At 31.8% G+C, this 22,647-nt stretch overlaps 2 protein-coding genes across 3 annotated transcripts in view; one reads left to right on the plus strand and one right to left on the minus strand.

Annotated features, from left to right (window-relative positions):
- Positions 1–3,131: 3,131 nt before the first annotated feature.
- Positions 3,132–20,242, minus strand: LOC148625162 (lysocardiolipin acyltransferase 1-like). The gene is made up of 5 exons (XM_088568481.1): positions 19,936–20,242; positions 8,945–9,143; positions 7,645–7,757; positions 5,961–6,111; positions 3,132–5,248 (listed from the first exon to the last, which is right to left on the minus strand). Exons 1-5 carry the CDS (start codon positions 20,095–20,097, stop codon positions 4,776–4,778), a joined length of 1,098 nt encoding a protein of 365 aa, XP_088424607.1. The 5' UTR covers positions 20,098–20,242; the 3' UTR covers positions 3,132–4,775.
- A 206-nt stretch (positions 20,243–20,448) lies between these two features.
- The window catches only part of LOC148625163 (nuclear valosin-containing protein-like), a 29,076-nt gene continuing 26,877 nt past the window's right edge, over positions 20,449–22,647 (plus strand). The window contains exons 1-2 of one of the 2 annotated variants that reach the window (XM_088568482.1): positions 20,449–20,584; positions 22,400–22,473. In XM_088568482.1, the coding sequence (XP_088424608.1) occupies positions 20,537–20,584; positions 22,400–22,473 (122 nt within the window). In that variant the 5' untranslated portion in view covers positions 20,449–20,536. The remainder of the gene's footprint in view (positions 20,585–22,399; positions 22,474–22,647) is intronic. The other variant, XM_088568483.1, reaches the window with a different exon arrangement.

Here is a 22,647-nt window from a genome sequence, read left to right on the forward strand (position 1 = left end):
ACCCCCAAATAATTTGAGTTAATCCTTCTTTTATTCTGGGATCAATCAAATCTTATTACGCGAAAATAAAATAACTTACATCTGCAACAATAACATGAAATTTTCCTTCAGCAAAATAACCACATAACTTGTTAGGGAGAAATAAAACCTCTCCTTGTTGTAGTTACTTCTTCCATTTGTCCTTAACAGGGAGAAGTTTTTGTAATAGATTACATAGACAGAAGATGTCAATGTTGTTATTTTTCAAACAGAATTTACTAAAACTTCTCCTTGTCATGGATGTCTAGATTAGGCCCAGAATTCACACCAAACATTTCTTTTTAAAATAAACTACTTATGACCATATTAAGAACCCCATTAGCCCAAAGAATGTATTTAGGAAGAAGAAAACAACAAAACAGAATAAGATTTCTACTAATTACATCTTGTGCATTTTCATACATGTCTAAAAAACAAGGTGATAGTCTTGATCCTATAATCTATCAAACCTTATTCAATGTGTGACAAAAACACTTATAGTTTAAAAAACCATCTATGTAAGAATCAGGCAAGACACATCATAATTCTTAATTTGGTCTTTTTGCTTCAAATATATTCATGAAATCTAGAAAACAACTGAAAAGCTATTTAAATTTATCCTTAAGCATCTGTGATATCGACTTTTTTTTACTTCTTCTATAAGGAAAAAGTGGGTTTGGGGGAGGGGGGGGGATTTTCCCACCATTTTTTTCGTAGTGATGGTTTTTGATGGTTATTTCTGGAGGTTATCAGATATAAATATCTCTGATTTTTTTCTTCATGTGCCACACCTTATACACATTTTGCCCGATTCAAAGACAGAGAGGTACTTAAAGCCTAATCTGGTATCAAAGCTCAAACATCTTTTACAGTGTAAGATAGCAATATTTCACTCTGTTCTTAAGACCTAAGTCAACTTAAGTCATAGTATCCCACCTCCCAGTGAAAGGCACAGACTGGGGTTTTATATTATAACAAAACATTATACTTCAGTGATGGACATTTGTCCATACAAGAAAAAAATCAACATCATTCAAACCAAATATACAAATCAAATCTATAAAACATTCCCACAAAACAGTATCATATATACAAAAATAAACTCATAATTCATTGTATAAATTATAACAAATAACTAACAAAATCAAAAACAACAGACATAACACTACAACAGCAGCTCAAACCATAGCCTATCTTCATAACACTACAACAATTGTGGCAGCTCAAGCCTAAGCCTAGCTTCATAACACTACAACAATTGTGGCAGCACAAACCTAAGCCTAGCATCATAACACTACAAAAATTGTGGCAGCTCAAACCTTAGCCTAGCTTCATAACACTACAACAATTGTGGCAGCTCAAACCTAAGCCTGGCTTCATAACACTACAACAATTGTGGCAGCTCAAACCTAAGCCTAGCTTCATAACACTACAACAATTGTGGCAGCTCAAACCTAAGCCTAGCTTCATAACACTACAACAATTGTGGCAGCTCAAACCTAAGCCTAGTTTCATAACACTACAACTATTGTGGCAGCTAAAACCTTAGCCTAGCTTCGTGGGTTTATATTATCTGAATTATTCAATTACAGTATTGTAAATTCAAAAATGCATGTATTAATTATTGTCACTGTGTCATTTTAGTCCATAATGCAATTTTACTATGTGGCATTTTGAGAAATTTCAAAAATCTGTAGTGTAAAAGGTTCCATTTCCTTAGTTTCTATCATTTTAATTTCAGGTTAGTAAAATTTTTCACAAAGCTGCATGCATTGCTGCGCTAAATAAACCCCATTTAACAGATCGTTGTTATCCGACTGCAACAAAAATTGGTAACAATATATTCTTCATCTATATAAAGCCACATGCTAAATTTGAAATCAATCCATCCATTAGGAGTCAAGATTTGAGACACAACTCAGATGGAAAATTGGATAAGCTGATTTCCATATACCATCCACTCACTGAGTTGGGGTACAAAAACATCATAATAATTTCAGAATAAACTGCATTTTGTTAAAGAACCAAAAATCTTTTTTTGCCCTAAGTTTACCAAGGCCTTAAACAATCATTTAAAGTTGAACTTCTTTAAGGTAAACTTTCATCTGATTTACAGATATTTGTCTTAAATGGAGGAAGAAACAAACAAACAAAGGATAGAACCAATATATAAACTACAGAAATCATTAAGGCCAAAATTAATGGAACTTCTTTGTTTTTTTTCCATTATGTTCATGAAGTTTTAAATCTGATGCATGCTGTTTGTCCACTTTTTTAACCACAAAAATAAGGAAATTTGAATGCATGTACTTTAACGTAACGAAAATAAATTATTATGACTTCGCTTTTTGGTTGTCATAATGACCACTTAACAGCCCCCAATGTTGTTTCAGCTTAGAGTCTAATGATTATTCACAAATATAAAATATATGATAATATCATTAATTTTTGTTTACCCTTATTTCATGAAAAATAATCTAGTTTCAGTGACATACAAAGAATCCCCAATCTAACCAAACAAATAAAAGCTGCAGTAAACATTAGGTAGTATATGTACATGTAATAAAAACAAAGCTGAAATAAAAAAAAAGGCAAAAAAAGTAATCATAACATAAAGCATTTGGTAGTGTGAATAAATTACAATTGTATACAACCTGCAATGTCCAGTTTTTAAAAGAGAAATTTCTGTTAAGCAGTAAATTTATTTATTTTTCTCCTACAACATTCACTTTATTGACCTTTACAATTGAAAAAGTAACATACAGTGATATATTTCCCTTAAAATGAAGGCATATATTAGGAAGCCTTGTTCTGATAAAATCCCAACCTGCAAAATTTGTTTCATTGAAATATTCTGTAAGCAGTATTATATGGCAATATTCAATTTGAACAACAATGTCATTCCAATACAGTAGAATCTGTCTTAACAAAACAACTTTTGGACTGTAGATTTTGTTCAGTTTTTTTTTTATTAGAGAGGTTATGGTTTACCCAGGTTCAAAACATATAGGACTTCAAAAGTGTCAAATTTAGACCGTTTTTGTTTCTTTTGTCAGTGGTTGGGTTTAGACAGGTTTTAATTTTTTCATGGGATGAGTTTAGACAGGTTTCAATTTTTTTTCAGGGGTCAGGTTTAGACAGGTTTTAGTGTAACTTATCTACATGCTGATGGATTTTGATGCTACTTGCACAAATGGATATAAAAGTATAAATTTTAAGCATTTGTATGTAATATGACAAAATAGCCTACATTGACAAGATGTATGTTTAAAGATTATGAGAAAATAAAAAGCTACGCTAAAGCGCATAATATATCCATCCAATATTTTCTATGATTTAAGTCCCTTAACTTGAATTAAAATAACAGATAACAATGAAAAATGAAAGGAGCTTCCTTGCAAATATTGTGCAAAGAAAATGAATGTGAAAAAGGTGCTAAATTTATTGACATCAATAATTTATATCCATACTAATAAAGTCTGTGTTATTGTGCCAACCTTTAAATGTGCTTCTGATCATGTGGATAACAAAATTCCCAAGAGTTCTAGTAATAAATTAGATCACATTAAAAGCAAATTTTTTAGCAGCATCAGGTAATCAAAATTTGATATCCCTAAAATATAGCTGGCATGCTAAACTCCAGCAGTTTTTGAGATATTGTAAACAGATGGACAATAACAAATCAATCAATAGACAAGCATATAAAACATGTAACCATGTACAGAAAAGAAAGATACACAAACCAGAAAGAGCATCTAAGATATAAATCAATTTTTTCCAAAACAATATTTTTTACGACAGGGTACTTGACAAAATGTGTTTACTGTTTTTGCTGTTGTTCAATGAATTGAATATTGCTGAAAATTGTTAACTCTTTAAGTAACATTCTGTGTAAGAATCAGGCAATAGGTGGCACATTATTTTTCTCAATTTGGTCTTTTATGCCTCAAATACATTCAATACATCTAGAAAAAAAACGAAAAGCTATTTAAATTTATCCTAAAGCATTCTAATAACATAGATATTTTTTTACTTCTTGTGTAGGGAAAATGTGCTGGAAAATTTTCCCTTCATTTTTCCATAGTGCATTTCAGCTAAATTTGACATATCAATATATAAAAAAAGGCAAACTTCATAAACACTTTGATGCATGTTTCTTGAGGCTATGAGGTATAATGACATTAATATCATTAAATCTCTGCCTTTTTTTTCTTCGTGTGCCACACCTAGTACAAATTTTGCCTGATTCTTAAACATAGAAATACTTAAAATAAAGCAAAAGTATTTCATGGTGACACAAACAGCTTTCACTAATGGCACATCAGAACCAAATCAAATTTCTGGACCTAGATATAGCATTTCAGCATTGGTTTAAAAAAAATATGTATCTTACCAACCATTGACCCAGTACTTAAGCATACAATAATACACACACATTTATTTCACATAGGTTCTAACATAAAAAATATATAAAAGCATTTAGTATTAACATAGAGCCACTATTTTTAAGTTGGTTCAAGACCCAGTTTCCTAAACAAATTTCACAGATTTTCCTCAAATTTTCTTTAAAATTTACGACTTGAGGAAATTCTAAATCTGAGATTTTTTTCTTTATAATACCCAAGCCAGTCCAATTAAAATATGGTGGTATTCAAGGAGCACATGTATCAGTAATCAACATTACAAAACTGATATATTTTCTCAATATTTCATATGATATGTTATCATTAATTTTTATCATACATTTATATAATCTACTACATCATATGCTTCCATTTAGCATTTTCTGATTCACTATCCAATAAAACTTGCATACCTCCAAATTTACTTATAAATGCAAAAGCACATATACTAAATAGAATATACCATCTTATAATAGGGGCATAAATCAACAAGAATATAGTGCTGATTTGAAATAAAGCCCAAAATATTTTAGCAAATTTAAAAAGAGACTCAATCTCTTTCTCATCTCTTAATTTAATCTTGTTATCTTTGCAACTGAATTTTTTCTCTAGATAAAACTGTTTCAGTTTTTCCTCTTTGTCTTTCCATACTTTTTTACACCAGTTATCTACCCCTTCTTTACTGTTTGGAATATCAAGTGCTTTGTGCCTTTTGATGTAGAAATGTACCTTTTCTGGGAAATTTCCACTCAATATGTCAGATTCATTCTGTGGAATTGTCTCAGGGTATGCCACAGTCACATCTATGATGGAGTCAAACAGATTCACTGAAAAGTACAAGAAACATGGTGAGAGAGTAAATTGACTTGTAAAAAGATAAAGACAGAGTCCAGTTTGCTTGAGCAGTGTTCCAGCTGGAAAAGAACAGCAGGGCTTCATAGAAAAGCAGGGGTCCATATTTACTTTCAAAGTGTCAGGTCCTGGACTTTTCATAGTTTCATAGCAATGGTCCACTTGACTTGGTATTAGTAAAATGGTTTCAGGACCAAGGTAAATAGTTCTAATGGTCCTTGATGAAAAACTGAGAGTCCAGGACCTCAAACCACCACTAATTGGAAGCTAAAAATGGGTCAAAGACAGAAATGATTGGTTGTCGTAAAATATGTATTTAACCAGAAATGTTGAAAATCACACCGTAAAGTATTCCAAATATCTAGTTGATTAATAGTTGCTGAGAAAAATGTTACAAAAATATTTTCCCCATCCACCAGCCACACTCCCAACTGACATTTACCATTCTTTAAGCCAAATTGCACAACTGCATCCTGACCAAAAAGGACACCAGCACTCTTGAGGTTAACCAAGAGTAAAATTAATATATTTTCATGACATAATGATGATGCTACTAAATCTTATTGTTGGTTTTCAGTCAGCTGATCTGGACACTGGCTTTATTTTAGGCTAATACAGCAAGCCCTAGGCTGATGATAGAGCCAATACAAAAACTATAGATAATATCATCATATATAAATTTCATACCCTCCCTCATCTGTTCCACAAAGTATGTAAACCCAGTAGTTCTAGGGTGTAAAACATAATCATATGGCTCCAGTCCATTATCTTTGGCATATTTATCACTTCTAGCTTTAGTCTTGGCAGTAAGATCAGTTCCCTCGGGGAATAGTAAAACCTGAAATAAAATCTTCAATGATTGAGTATAGTTAAGACTCATCATTATAAAACTAGAGGCTCAAGAGAGCTTGAATCGCTCACCTGGTTAACCATCTGTTTATTTGAAAATCTTGAGGAATGAGACAGGCTAAGTTAATATCAACAGCATTGTCAAATGCACGAAGTGTTTAATAGCATTTTTGTAACTTGAACCAGAATTTTGCTAAAGGCAACAATTTGTGCATCATTTTCAAAAATCTGTCTTCTGACCCCTATGTTCCATTTCCAGTATAGGCAGCCATATCTATTCATGGATTAAAAATCACAACAGCCATTTTGAGCACAATATACTTAAGAATTAATATGCTTATTTTCATTAAATGATCTTAAATGGTTTTAGAGAAAAAGATTTTCACAGTTGTACATGTGAAAAAAAACACAAAAACGGTTTAAAGGGCCTTAACTCCTACATCAGTCGATGAATGGTTTTGAAAATTTCGGCATAGCTCCGTCTCATGATGCTGAACAATATTATTCCCAGTCAGAATTTCGCTAAAAACAATTTATTGTGAAAAAAACAATTTTTTGTGGGTACCAATTTCATTGATTCCATGGGTAAGGTAAACCATGAAATTTGATTCCCAATGAAACCGATAATTTACTTTAAATTGTATGGCAGGATCCCAAAACCACAAATTTAAAAATCCATGAACTTGTGCTTTTCCCTTGAACCACGAAAATTGATACCCACAAATATAGGTACTTAAACAGTAATAGAAAGGGTGATCCTAGATTTGGGGTGTGGCTCACTTCAACTCAATATTTTTTTTAAATCAAACATATCAATATCAAATGCCCTCATTAATTAAAAAAAAAAGGATATATCCAATTAATAAACAGAGGTTTCACCATCAAAAGCTTCTAAATAAAACAAAAATTTGTACATTCAAACTTCACACTTAGCAGTCTATACAGAACTGAACAAAAAGTAGACATATTACATAACTTGATCAAAAATTAAAAACAATGATCCCTTAAACAATTTACTAAGAAATATTGGCATAAAGATTAAACGATCTGTCAAACCAATCCATTAAACCTGTGATTGCATCACATGACCACCGAATGGTCAATATATTTTATGGATTCTTTTTTTTGTCCATTTTTCCACATATTTACACAATGCAATAGATTTAAACATCACTTAACTACTTTTATTTTAAAATGCAATATTTTTAACAAAATACAACACATGTGGATTTGATATCTTAAATTTAGGGTAAATTCAATATGGTAGAATATTGGATTTGTTAAAGTGGAAACTCTTAAATTTACATGAAACCGATCATGCATCATTTTACATAACAAAACTGTGGTCAGATTGGTCATGGTCATCGATCTGTCAAATAGTTGCACAGATTGGTTCAGAAACTACACCCACAATACAAATCATTGGCATAGACTATAGGGCATAGGCATAGTTATGGCTACCTAAGAACTAAATTTGTCCAAAAAGTCATTCTATAAATCACATGTTTACAATCTGAATTACCTGTGCTTTATAATTCAACCTTTTGAAGTATGTAAAACTTTTTGATATAGTATTTTTGTCCTGTTCCCAGTTCCTATGCAGAAAAATATACCCAGCACACTGCATTGCCCAACCTGGAAATAAAATACTGATATAAACACATACCTATAATATCAAAAGTGTAGATATTTCATAAGCAGTTACATGTATATAAAAAGTAAGTGTACATATGTACAATGTACCTGTACATATAAATGTATGGTATCTAAATGTTTATGTTCTTTGTTGAGTTTGTCTGTTTTCCATGTCTGGTCTTCGTCCCTGGATTACATTCTTTTGATTTCCACTAGAATCTTGGTTCCCTTGATTACTCGTTGTCATTTTACTTATAGTGATATCCTTATATGGGTATATACATGTATGTAGATGCTTTAATACATAAGTGGCTCAAAACTATACTGTCTGAAGTGACTATTTTGGAAATGAAATAAGTTAGGAAATGATTGTTTGAACTTTGAACTTTTGTCACAAACACACATCTTATGTTACAGTAAGTCTTGTATATTCCCATTGGCGGAGATATTATATTACCACTGGTGGAGACATTATATTCCCACTGGCGGAGACATTATATTCCCACTGATTGAGATATTATATTCCCACTGGTGGAGACATCTATGATATACTATTACATAGCAGTGTATTATTACAAAAGTCAAATGTTATTAAATATAGGCTTTCATTATAAATACAACTGTTATAGCTTTAAATACTTATTATGAACAATTATTTTTTAATTATGTTTCCAAATTGAAAAGATAATTTCTGGCATGCTAAACTTTAAACGCACAATCCAATCACAAGAAATTGTTTATTCTTTAATTCATTCAATGAAAAAATTGAGAAGGTTTTTTTTTTTGTTTCAAAATTTGTTAAAGGTTACACAAATTAACAGTCTTACCAATACATTTGTACATGCAAGTACATATAGGTAAGAGAAAGGTAGTCAAGAATTTCAATTCATCAATCAATGAAGTGAAATTTTTCATGGATCCACTGATTACATTAAGCCCAAACTAAAAATAAAACTAATTGAAAATCCAGCATGGAAGCATTAAATAGTTTTTTTTTGTATGAGACAATAGGTAGCTAAATAGAAAGACAATAGATAAAATGGTGTCTACTGTTTTGGTAGAGATATTGCAATTCCACTGATATCCATCTCAACTGAGTAGAATGAAAAAAATTAATGCATGTGGAAAGAAGCGTAAGTATTGGAAAAGACTGTTACATAGAGCTCCTTTAGATATGAAAAACAAACCTGGTCCTGGAACATTTTTCAGTATCTCCTTCAGACTAATTTTGAAGTGCCGAAGTGACCCACATCTAATTTGGTATGAAAAAATAAATAGCCAGTCAAATCTAGTTCGATGGTTCATTATGATAAGTTCACATTCATCATCATAGACTGCATCACCTACTATCACTGCTTTTACACCACAAATCTTCTCATAAAGATACTGAAATGTACAAAAATAAGAGCTATGTTCAACATTATCTTAGAATTGGGTGTTTTGTATTTTGAATGTACAGAAGTTATAATAAGGCCTGTAAGTCTTGTTATGTGAACCTGTAAATTAGCAAACTTAAGACTAAAAACCACTAATTCCACTTCCCATAGGCTTCTATGCTAATTTCACAATATTCAATGGCTTCTCTGGACTTTACCTTAACTTCAACCTGCAGAGGACTATATATCAGCATGATTCTACATATGTCAGCTCACAATCCTCAGAATGGCATGTGGGGTTAGCAGACTTGCAGTGCAGTACTGGTCACCAGAAGTGAAGGGTCTATAAATAGCATGGGAAATCCCAGTGTTTTCACAAGACAGGGGTATATTTAAAAATCATTATGGAGATTAGGCTTCACATCACAAGAAGCAAAATGCACCTATAAAATGTACAGAAATGTTTTTCCTTTCAGAAAGTGTTTAAATTTTTTAAATAAGATGAGAACTTTTTTCACAGCACTATGAGGAACAGGGGTAATTTCTGCGTAGGACTATTTTTGCGTACGTTCCAAATGCTCATTGGTTGAATTGGTGGTCTGTAACCTAAAGAGTCACTTTCTGTCTTAGAAAAAATAAATAACTATACAGGTATCTTCCTACACACATACTGAATGCATTCGCAAAGTTTCAGTGAAATGTGACAAGCACTTTTTTAAATATTTGATTTTTAAATATAGGGTAACCAAGTTGTGTGAGCAAAAAAGTGACAATACTCTACCATACTTAAATGCATTAAATATTTGCAAAGAACTTTTTCTGACTTTTCAAATAAAAAATATCAATCACAACTTGTTTTTTAACAATATTAATGAAGAAATAGTTTTAAAAGTAATCATTTTCTGAGAAATTGGTCTATTTTTAAAAATTTATTTCTGACATGCCTCCCCCTTTTTCTTGATCACATGTCAAAAATCCTAAATCTTTAAATTTTCACAAAAGGTGATATATTTGGCTTTAAATTTGTAAATACAGTGTTTTCACATTAAAACATGACCAGTAAAGGGCACCTAAAGCAAAAAAAGTACTCAATAATGGATTTTCCATGTTGCCATAGGGGAATGCTGATATGGCCTTAACCGCAGTAATGAAAGTGAGTTTTTCCTCATTTCTAACCTAATTTTTGCTCAAATCTACACAAAACTTGATTTCAAGTGCTTATTACCACCATATTTAGGTAAATATAGCCCTCAAAGTTTAATATTTGATATTTTTACTAAATTTTCTACACTTTTTACAAGATAGGACATAAAAATCAGCCAAAAAGACCAATTTTCCATAATTTGGACCTATAACTTAAAAAAATGCATATTTTGAAGGATTTTTGTAGTGTATTCCTCTCATGGCAAAGTTAATAAGATCTTCAAGTAGTTTAAAGCTATTTCAAGAAACTTTTCATTTTGCCATGGCTTCATCTTCAGGCTAAAAACCACTAATTCCACTTTCCATAGGCATCTATGCTAATTTCACAATATTCAATGGCTTCTCTGGACTTTACCTTAACTTTAACCTGCAGAGGACTATATATCAGCATGATTCTACATATGTCAGCTCACAATCCTCAAAATGGCATGTCGGGTAATCAGACTTGCAGTGCAGTACTGGTCACCAGAAGTGAAGGGTCTATAAATAGCATGGGAAATCCCAGTGTTTTCACAAGACAGGGGTATATTTAAAAATCATTATGGAGATTAGGCTTCACATCACAAGAAGCAAAATGCACCTACAAAATGTACAGAAATGTTTTTCCTTTCAGAAAGTGTTTAAATTTTTTAAATAAGATGAGAACTTTTTTCACAGCACTATGAGGAACAGGGGTAATTTCTGCGTAGGACTATTTTTGCGTACGTTCCAAATGCTCATTGGTTGAATTGGTGGTCTGTAACCTTAATACAACTTTGTCATCTGTTTTGATTTCTTTCAACAGGAGAAATTCTGTGTCAAAAGTAAAAAGAAGGAGACGTACAAGCCATATATTATATTCAAGTCAAATGAATATAAAAAGGTAATAACAAAGCGCGGAAAGCTCAATACTCACCCAATAAGTAGACTAAACCATTAAATAAGCTAATTTGTAAGGGATATAGTTGTCAAATCATTAAAGATAGTATTTTTTGGTATTAACTTTGATTCATCCATAGGGTCTTAACATAGAAACTAACACACTTTGTCTTAATTTAAAGGTAGTTTTTGGCATGACATGGGTTGTGTTTTTATTGAATGACTTATGATGTATCATGGTTCTCAATCCTGCATGGGAAGAATTAGGATTGTTTTTTATATACATGTATGACAAGGACATAACTTTTTGTAGGTTTAAAATGGTCTTGAGTTGGTATGTCAGTTAGCAGGTAGTAGTCCTTTGTGTATTTGCGTAACATATAATCAGTTTCTTTATTTCTGTTTTACAATGGGACTCAGACCTTTCTGAACTGATTTTAAAGTGTTTCATTGTGTTATGTTTTTTCTACAGAGGCCAGATTTCAAAGGGGGAGGGTTGCGATTGTGCCAAAGTAATTTAACCCTGCCACAATATTTGCACCTGTCCCTGCCCTGCGGTGTGAGGGTTTCCTCACCATTCATTGAAGACCTATGGGTGGCCTTAAGCTGAAATTTTTCATCCTAGTGGTGTTGTTGTCTCTTTGACATATTCACCATATCCAAACTCCTTATTTCTATACATGTACAAATACATGTAGTATAAAAAGTGTAGTTGTCTCCTTATGGCTTTTTACTTTGACTTGTTTTTAGTAAAAAAAAATTGTTTTCAATCTACTAAAAATAAATTTATTAAAATAAAGTGAATAAGAAAATTTTGTTCCATTAAAAGATCAAGCACCCCCATCTCCCACCCACCCACTACTTTACCAAATCGGGTAGCTTGGAAAAATTATAACTGGATAAGGATACATTTTGATGACTAATACTTAATAAAAAAAATGTATCATGGCACCCTTTAAATACATTGTACATGTATATTAAAAATCAATTTATAGGTATAATTACTGATAATACACATTAATCAATGTGTAAATATATGATTTATAATATCAATAAATCTTGTACAATTAATGATAACGATTAATCAAAATCATGAGGGAAAATATTCATAAACATGGTCATACTTCATTTACTGATATCAACACATGAGTAAGTGATAAATTAAAAGGGAAACAATTCCACAACATCTTGTCGAACATTATGAATTAATTTTCTCAGCACAACTATAGGGTAGTATAGTAAAAGTAACTTCGGAAATTCAATTTCATCAATACAAAGTAATTATTTTCCAATCTCATTATACAGTAGTATGTATACAATGTAAGCGTACATGAGCTGACTTCCTTAATACAATTATCTTATACACTTATCTATTACATACATTTTGTATCAGTATATAATGTTGATTTTTTTCTCATGCTCACATGAAGTGAATGCTGTGTATTTGATAACTGCTATAAAAACAATATACTTTAATCAATTGTATTTGATTTCAACCTGTGATGGTCCATATTGGTTTATGTAAATAACAAGGGGACGGCTCTAGCTCATTGTAATTCTTACGATTATTATTACATGTATTAGCGATGATCATATCTTAAAAAAATTCTTATAGAAAAGACACTGACTGATACAAGGCATGGTTCTAATTAATAGTGTACACATATACATGTACAAATGTACAAGTAAATGAACCAAGTGAATTGAATAAACACACACGTGAGTATACATGTATTTAACCAATAAGTTACTAAGTTACTATCTTGATCTGACATGTGGATGGGATTAATTGTTGGTGTCAATCTTTTGATCACCTTGCAAAGAGCAATGAAATTTATTTGTTAAGAAAACAAATAAATGTCAGAATAAATATATGGATAATTATATTATTATAACAATAAAAGAAACAAGACTAATATACCCCGCAACCAGTTGAATGCTATACATTTGGGACAAATGTAGACACATGATTCATATTGGACACAGTTTTTATAGGGGATAAGCGAAGCATTTTTGACATATAATTCTGCTGCCATACCTAAAACACCCAACTCCAAAGTGCAACCAGTATTTTTTTTGACAACATAACAACAAAATGGTGTCTTCTAGCTATTCCAACATTTTAAAAATATATATTCTGGATATTCCTACATGCAGAGAACAATGGATGTTGTTTTAGTAGGTTTTGTTGTTTTAGTAATTATTGCCTAATTAATTTTACAGGTAAATTTTGGATTCAACATTGGATTTAAACATTTTATTAGCAAAATTATAATGTGTTGTAGAGAAATGTGGGGATATTTTTGCCAAATTTATAACTTTTTTCAAGGTAATAAACATAAAATGTTGAAATATTGGAAAGAAGATAGAGACTGAAAATTAAATTCAGTTAATTAATAAACAAACGAAGAAGCCGTCCATGCCTGCACCTTGCTCCAGTACCAAGCCGATGGTAAACTTGTCCCAAGAAAATGCAAATACCAAGAGATCGACTCCAGACTGACAACACTAAAGATTCGTCTACAGAACCAGGAACTCACATCAGTCGTTTGCTTACTCTGCTTCTCATTTTTTGCATCTAGAGTAGACTTGTGAACTTTTGATTAGTGCTTGAGCTGTTGTGCTTTGTATGTTTTATTTATGCATTTATTGTATGATTCTTTTAAACAAATCATGTGTACTTTAACTTTATTTACTGCTTTTTCATTTATTTACAATGTTATCAGTGCTTGAATATTATGTACTTATAAAGTGTATACTATCAATGACTTATTGTCATCATGAATATTGAATATTTAATAAAATTGTGAAAAAAAAATCTTACTTTTTTATTTGTTAAAAAAGGAAACTTTAAATGACACCTAAACACTTGCAAGTCTAAAATTCATAAGAATTTTCACATGAAACCTTTACAGATCCCAAATAAAATTTCATACATACAGCAAAAATGTGACAGGTAACTCCAACACATTTAGAATTCCAATTAAAGTTTTGTTTTTGCAGTATACACAAACTTAATCCCTTGTTTATACAACCGTTCTGGCTATTCCTACATGAATTTTTTAATTTTTACCTATAAATTTTAGAATGTTGGAATAGCCAGAATAAACCCAACAAAATATGACTGCAACTATAATTTAAAGATAAATTCTTGACAATATGCACATCCCAATATGATCATTTAACATCCCATTAAGTTTCATAACAATCCTGTTGTTGAGGGAGAGTTGTGGACAACACATGATACCAAGTTTTCCTGAAAAATGCCTCAGTCAAACAGCCTTCATTTCTGCAATTTTTGCCCAACATAAATTCCTGACAATTTGCACATCTAAATATGGTTATCTATTACGCTTCATAACAATCTTGCAAGTTGTTAAGGAGGAGTTGCCACATGCATTTGTTAGTAATCCCTGAATTAGGTTTTTTTGGGATACAATGTAGGTTTCACCCTGCCTGTCAGAACTATTTTCTTTGCAGCTTGCAGCATGTTTAAAAAAATCATATATACATGTATGTTGGAAAAGTCATTCAAAGATATTGCTCATTGTGTCAGAAGTAAATTAAAAAATCCAAATTATTTATTAGTAACCAAATAGTCATAATAGTATAATTTACATGTATCTTCCTTGATGGTGTTGTACATTTTATTGGTTCATTTTTTTTTTATTTCATAAAAAAAAATGTTTTTCTTTAATAAAAGAAATAAACTTATTGAGTTGAAGCTACATTGTATAAAAAAATATTTTAATAAATCTATAGACCGTTTTTGTCCTAATAGTAATTGCAGGGCAGTCAATGAGTAGGTGTCATCCCAGCTGTCCCACATTTTATAATTACAGGTAAAAATGTGTGGGACAAGTGGGAATTGTGTACATGTTAATTAGTTGTTTTCACACCCTTATTACAATAGGTAATTATGTATAGTCTTTTTCTGAATATTGTCTAATTGTATTATGTAGTATCTATAGATAAATTGTTCCTGAAGTATATTTATTGCTATAAAATATGTAACTTATTATAAAATAAAATAGATCTTTTCCAATCCTTTGTACTGATGCCTGGTAACAGAGGGAGATATTCCATGTGGATAGTTCGAATGCATTTTGAACTGTGCTTTTTGATGATGCTTTTTCCATTTTAATATTTTTCTCCTTGGGTGATAATTGAAACAGCAATAATTTTTTCTAATATTTATTAATTGCTTTATGAAATATTTCAATATTTATGAAAATAACAAGATTCACAAAAATTAACAGAGAATGATAATAATGCACTATTACAGTATAAAACAAACAGTAAAATGTTCATACACTTCTGCCCAAGGTGAATAAGCTGAGATGCTGCATCAGCATAATTGATAACTGTGATTTCCCCGGTGCGTAGTCTTTGTTTGAGTAGTTGCAGTCTGTCGTCAATATTTCTGTATTTGCGGCATTTGCTGTGTCTTCCTCCAAATACACTGCGTGAAATGAAAAAAACACCCTCGAATTGCAATGTTAGGAAAGACAGTCTTTGCTGCATTGATTGTCGCAGTCTCGAAGTCCAGAACAAAAGTTGAAGGCTGAAGTTGAAGTTGCTGGTTTGTGCAGTTGGTATGTACAATACTAAAAAACCTTCTGTAAACGTCTTCACTCTTGCCAGGGAGTAGACCATAAACAAGAGGATACATCTGACCATTTACTTTGCCATGAATTGTGTAGAGTTGAGTAAATACAGAAGGGTAGGTGAAGAATGTACCATCTCCAAAGATGGTGTCGTTATTGGCTAGTAGTTGAAGATTCTGTTGCGTTGCGAAGACCAATATGCGTTGTCCATTGTTGTCATCTGCAAGGAGGAACTGTTCACCAGCTGATGTTTGGGTCCATTGACCTTGTAAATCAATGTTGTTGGTTGATGTTGGCAACTTTGGTAGTAGACGGGAACGTTGTCTATAAAGTATGCTTCTAGAAGACTGGAATGTTGGTAGTTTTTCAACCATATTTTGTAGTTCTTCATTCCATTCAGGTGTTCTCAATTTTGCTACCTCTTCATCATAGAGTTTTGGTACAGCTGTTGCTTCTTCTCTACATCTTTTTTTGATTGTGTTTAACACCTTTGCTGCCTCTAACTTATATGGCTCTGCTCTGTGGTTGTGTTGAATGTTGTAACCTACTGGTATGTTGTTTAAGGTTCTTATAGTAGCTGGGGGGGCATGTTCTGACAGCATACCGCCAGTAAACCCTTTCTTCACGACGATTCTTTACCTGGAAACGGTAATTGTTGTGAACAAGACTGTCCACCTCTACTGTTCTCTATGAATTCTATGTTTAGCTGTGCATTAGCCATTTTGACTGATTCAAGTTGACATTTTTACTTTCTATATATACCTCTTTTGAGATGTGTTCACATTGATTTCAACAAGCTGAAGTGGCATGTTGCTCATAAGCAAGCCCACTTAGAAAGAAATTGATTAGCCAATTTATGTGGTCAGTTATTAAAAGTTATTATATGACTGCTGGTTTAATTAGTTAAAATAATTAACTTCACTTATTATTTTTATTATTATTTTTTTTTTTAATTCCAATCAAAAATGTGTATCTACATGTATATGACTAGATGGTGATAGTGGAGTACTAGAAAAAGACTATAACTTTGTCAAAACACTAATTAATTATTTGTTGTTATAAGAATGTTGGACAACTGGGAATATAGTTTTTTTTCAAATGTGGGACAAATGGGAATAAACCAATGAGTATGCTCAATATACACTTTAAGATGTAAAATTCTTTAACCCCTTCCACTAGAAAAACTTACACATCCTCATTGACTGTCCTGCAGTTAGCACAAAAATTATTTTTATCTTTTCAGTATAACATTTTTACTAAATATATATATATTTTTAAAATTTTCCATGATTACAAAATATACTTAATTTTTAGACTTTCTATTTGGTGTTGCATTTCTGAATATTTTGAACTTTGATTTCTTGCTATTTCAAGGTCTCTTGTCACCTTTCTCAAGATTTCTTGTTTGTACATGTACATGTAATAAGTGTGATCCACACGAACACATTATTAAAGGCCTTTGGTCTTTGCTTTATGTACTTTTCTTAAGTAATAACTAAATTTCACTGCTTTATTCTGGGAGTCGGTATTTCGGGTATCCCGAGCCCAAGCCCAAGCTCAACTTCCCCGAGCTGAAAATGATTTTTGCCAATATCTTCTTTAAAATGAGGTAAATTTCTTAGATTTTTTCAAGAAATGTCTACGAGTACAATATAAATGTATTGAAATATTCAATTTAATGAGATATAAATTTTCCTCTCAAGTATCGAAGAAAATGTGTTTCAAAATGGGTATTTTAGGTATCCCGTCTCTGAAAAGGGATGTAACTCGATCTAAAATCTACTTAAATTAAAGAGTGCAATTTATGATGATAAATAAATCAAAGTTGTATCTTTTGCTTTTGCTTATTATATAAATTTTTCACAGTATCATATCTTAATTATTATTTTTATTTCTATTTACTATATATTTATAATTAATTATCATTTTTTTTGTTATCATTTAAACCAATTTATGTACAATTACAACATGAAGAATTACCCCCACTTGAAAATACGGTAAACAGAAAATAATAAAGTCACTGAAAGTAAATGGCTTCCTTGACTTAAAAAAACACTGTTTTGTTTTCAAATTTCATATACTATGAAATAAGTTTTTTTTTTGTTCGTTTTTGTTTTTTATTTGACTTTATTTCCTTGGTTTTTTTTTCTTGAAACCTTTTTCCTGTCACTTTTATACCCGAAAATTTCTCCGTGACTGTTTTTCCTGAGGCTATTTACATTAAAAATACAAGTGTTTGAGTTTGTGAGTTAGATCCATAAAATTGCAAAAAAAATCAACTAAAATGCTGTTTTAACGGTCTGATTTTTAGTGTGTGGCTATAGGTAGTAAATCTCTTTTGCAACTTTTTAGATCCCATAAACTCAAGCCCCTGACAACTATAACTTTTTTTACATAAACATTCACTTGACGCCTAACAATTTCATAGACTATCAGAAGCAAAATATTTCCGGAGGAAATAAATTTGTTATGCTAACTGCATTGTATGCAATTCTTTTTTATTTAATTACTTTTTCCCTTAATGTGTATTTTATTTGACTTTCCAAGAATTTCTATATCCTACAGTCACACTAAAGTACAAACGATAAAAAATTATTAAGTATGTTACTATAGAAGTCGCAAATGTTCAGTTTTGGGTTGGTTCCTTTTTACAAAATTGTACCAACAATATTACACAGTTGAACCTAAATTAGATATTACTTTAATTTGTATGGTTTTAAGTTTGAGGTGTTACAATGCATTTACATTATCAACATTTCTCAAGGGGAAATGTCACTGATTGAAAAAATGAAATTGGTAAAGCCTCTAAATATTTGCCCCCTGACAACAATCTTTGTAAACTGTAATACACTTCAAAGATCGTAATAACAACATATGTATGATCACTGAAAATTCTTTTCGTAAATAAGATACATGAATACAGTAAAAAGCTATGAATTATAAATTATGGTCATGTATGAAAGTCCATAACACAAAATTGAAACTAAAGCTGTCTATAATATGAAGATTATTACATACATTATTGAAGCATACGCTTTAAAAAGATTATAAACACATTCCTTGTTGCGGTATTGTCCTTTTTTATTCTATTTAATTCCTATCGTAGGAGGCTAAATGATAGGATTCTACATTATTTGATTGATTGGTTGTGGTTTTATGTTCATTGGCAGATACTTTGAGCATTTCAGAACATTTCCGATTAGGAAATATATACCTTTTATATTAAACGAACTTGCAAACTATTATAAGAAAAAGACTGTTCATTTAATTCAACCAATTTAAAACACTTATCAGTGTTATCAAAAACATATGAAAAAAAAAGGGAGTAATTGTGCCATAAAAAACACAAGTTGTTAAAATCAGATTTGAGGACTTATTATATATTACACTATCAAAAATATAGCTTAGACAACTATAACCAAGAGTAATCAAGGGAACCAAGGTTATAGCATTAATCAAAAGAATGTAATCCAGGGATAAAGACCAGACATGGAAAACAGACATACACAACGAAGAACATAAAGTAACTAAAATCATACATACAAAGTAACAAAAGTAAATGAGCAACTCGGACTCCACTAAAAACTGGGAGCATGGACCAGGTGCACTGGTAAGGTAAGCGTCCTCTGCTTTTCTAGAAAACCCGCCAAGTTGCTCACAAAAAGTCAAGTCCGGGGTACACAAACGAGGAAAGGAAAACAAAAAATTAGCAAGCTCTTATTTAATTTAGTATTCAATGAAACTCGCTAAATTGGATATTGCACTCTTTAATTTAGGTAGATTTTAGATAGAGTTACCTCCCTTTCCCGAGATGGGATACCTAAATGGCTAAAATACCCATTTTGAAACACATTTTCTTCGATACTCGAGAGGAAAATTTTCATCACATTAAATTGAATATTTCAATACATTCATATTGTACTCATAGACATTTCTTTAAAAAAAAATCTAGAAATTTACCTCATTTTAAAGAAGATATCGGCAAAAAACATTTTCAGCTCGGGGAAGTTGAGCTCGGGCTCGGGATACCCGAAATACCGACACCCCTCTATTCTCTTGCAATCAAGTCTGTATCCTCCCAGATAATATGAAACAATAAAACAGTAATTGGCTCCATACATAACTTAGACCTACCACTGCATACAACTGCCAGAGCCATATCATCTGATCAGTCAACCATCTCCCGAAACGAGGTTGAAAATAAACAAGTGGTATAAGAGGGGTCAAGAAAAATACACAGCCAAACGAGCTGCTGAAAATCAGCAAAACAGTAAAAATGATTCCCTTCCACTTCATTCTACCGCAGAATAATTAGTTATTTTCTGCACTTAAAATAAAATGCAAAACAGGTGTTATTTTTGCAAGATAGTTTGCATCTTCGTCGCCTGGTGAAAATCATGAAAGTGAAAGCTCTTGGATAATCTTGAGGTATTCCGAGTACTCCGAATCTAATCTCGAGCGCCCTAAAACACGTCGCAAAATAACATAGTAGCATTAAAATATTCTTGATATTTGCAAATACATAAATTTTATGTCTAGATAATTTTGAAGCAGTAATAATAAAAACAAATACATTTTTTACACTTCAAGATAGTTTTGTGTATAATAATATATTTGCATGTTACGAAAATTGCAAGACATATTTTTAATCATAATACGGAATTCTTCTGAGTTTTTCATATTTTATGCCATGTGGAAATGTTGACATAAAACAAGAATAAATAAACTTTGTAAAATGAGTAATTACATCACCGATTCTCGATTGATACCACGAATACGTGAGGTGAGAATACAAAAGGTGTTAAATCTCCAGCTTTCAGATGGAACCTCCGGATGTTCCATTAACTACCACTCTGCCAGGGACATTTATGTTTTGTAAATATTCTACATTGACATTGTACATTTGTATAAAACGTGAAAAAGTGCAAACGTATATGTCAAAGAGACAACAACCCCAAGGGGATGAAAATGTCAGGCCAAGGATACCCATTGGTCTTCAATGAACGATGAGGAAACCCTCATACCGCAGACTGCAGATGCAGGGTTCTCCATGACCTCTTTTTGCATGGCGCTGCACCATGTGTTACTTTCCTTGGGCAATGAAGTAAATAGGAGCACCATATGTTCATTTGGTGTGTGCCATGTTTTCAAATTTGTGTCATGCATTGCAAGTCGGCGCTGCATTTCCCAATTACTCTAGCTTATAAACCTATACCTATCATAAGTCAATGTAATTGGTGCGTGTATTTATTCTGACATTAAATCAATGTTCTGATTTATAATTTTTGTGGGGTTGATGTGTCAGGGTGTGAAATGAGTGTGTAAAATAACTTCAGATCAGTCAAATCCACGATTATCACTGTTGGCAAAGTCAGTAAGACAATCTTAAATTTTTACAATGTCTTAACGATTTCGGCATTTATCTGACACAGTAAAGCAATCCAATTTGCTTAACTTTTTAAAGGGTGATGGATCGACTCCCAAAAGCTCTAAAAGATTGTTTCAAGACACAGATTCGGACGAAAATGATATTTGACTGTCTGAGATCTTGTGGTTAAATTATAAAGAATTTGTTAAATGGTGTCAACAAAATGACCACATCTACCAGTAATTTTTAATTTCACTGGAGCTATGGACCTATGGTCAAGCCTAGGGAAGAGAAAACTTTACCTTGGTATAATTGAGATAGAAAATACAGACAGAAGATTTACCATTGTTGATTATTAATTTCTGTTGTAGCTTATGCTATTATGTCTCATTCAACCTTATACTTTATTTGGCAATTTATTTCTGTGTGAAAGGACATGCACCATGATGAAAATTTGTCCAACCCAAGAGTGAGCCATGTGTTCATTTTGATCCATGGAGACCCCTGCAACTGGCCCTAAAATATTATTAGTGATATACAGGTACAGCGAAATAGTTCATAGTCAACATAGACATATTGGGAGGTCTTGAATTATATGGCCCTACTGGACAATAACTTGCATAAAATAAGCACACTTAGTCAACAAAACTTGTCTGAGATGTTGTTGGCCTCCTGAAAAATACTATAATCAAAACTGATTTTATGTTTGTAGAAAATAAGAGCATTGTAAGGCTTTAAAAATTAATTTTCTAATTTGAATCCTTCAGCAATTTCACACTTGAATATCTCCCTAGCTCTTCACTGTGTGACCTGCCATTTTACCCTAAATAATATTTACTGTATCTGGAGAAAGTACTCATTAATGTGTTATTGAATTTTGAAGATCATTGATTGTGTGTCATCTTTCAGGGGAGGGGATGTCGCAAGAAAGTGGTGTAGTGAAATTTGATTTAAGTTTAAATACATGTATATAAGTTCTGTTGCAAACATGAAATGTCCTTTTAAAAAAAAAATACAATTCATCTAATCTCGTGCTTTGAGAGAGATCTCCCACCATAAAATTTTCAAAGGTTAACACTTACGTACAGTCTTTCTACATCTTTTCTCTTTCCACAGATGTACTTATATACAAATTGATATGAAGAATCCAGGAATTATTCATGCTCTGAATGTAATGCCTCAATTTTTATTTTTTATTTGGTTGTCTTAACATCTTCCTTCCATTTTCAGTGTCTTGGGTCTAAGAGGACCAGCCATCACGTAAGTGTTGTGTCACTTGCTGAAGACTTACAGCGTAGACATAGGTAATTGCTACTCCAGTGCTGCTGGAGAATGTCTGACTTGGTGCCATTCTTACCTCTACCATTTGACATGTTTGAAGTCACTACAATGTTGAAACGAGTGTTTTAAAATATCTAAGGTCATTTGTTTACAGGCATGTATGTGTAGGAAGGGTTACCTACGTTAATCAAGTGATA

This window comes from Perna viridis, chromosome 2, assembly GCF_037379345.1.
Source record: "Perna viridis isolate PV_CMFRI_1.1 ecotype Kerala chromosome 2, ASM3737934v1, whole genome shotgun sequence".
In the NCBI taxonomy this organism is placed as follows: Eukaryota; Metazoa; Mollusca; class Bivalvia; order Mytilida; family Mytilidae; genus Perna; species Perna viridis.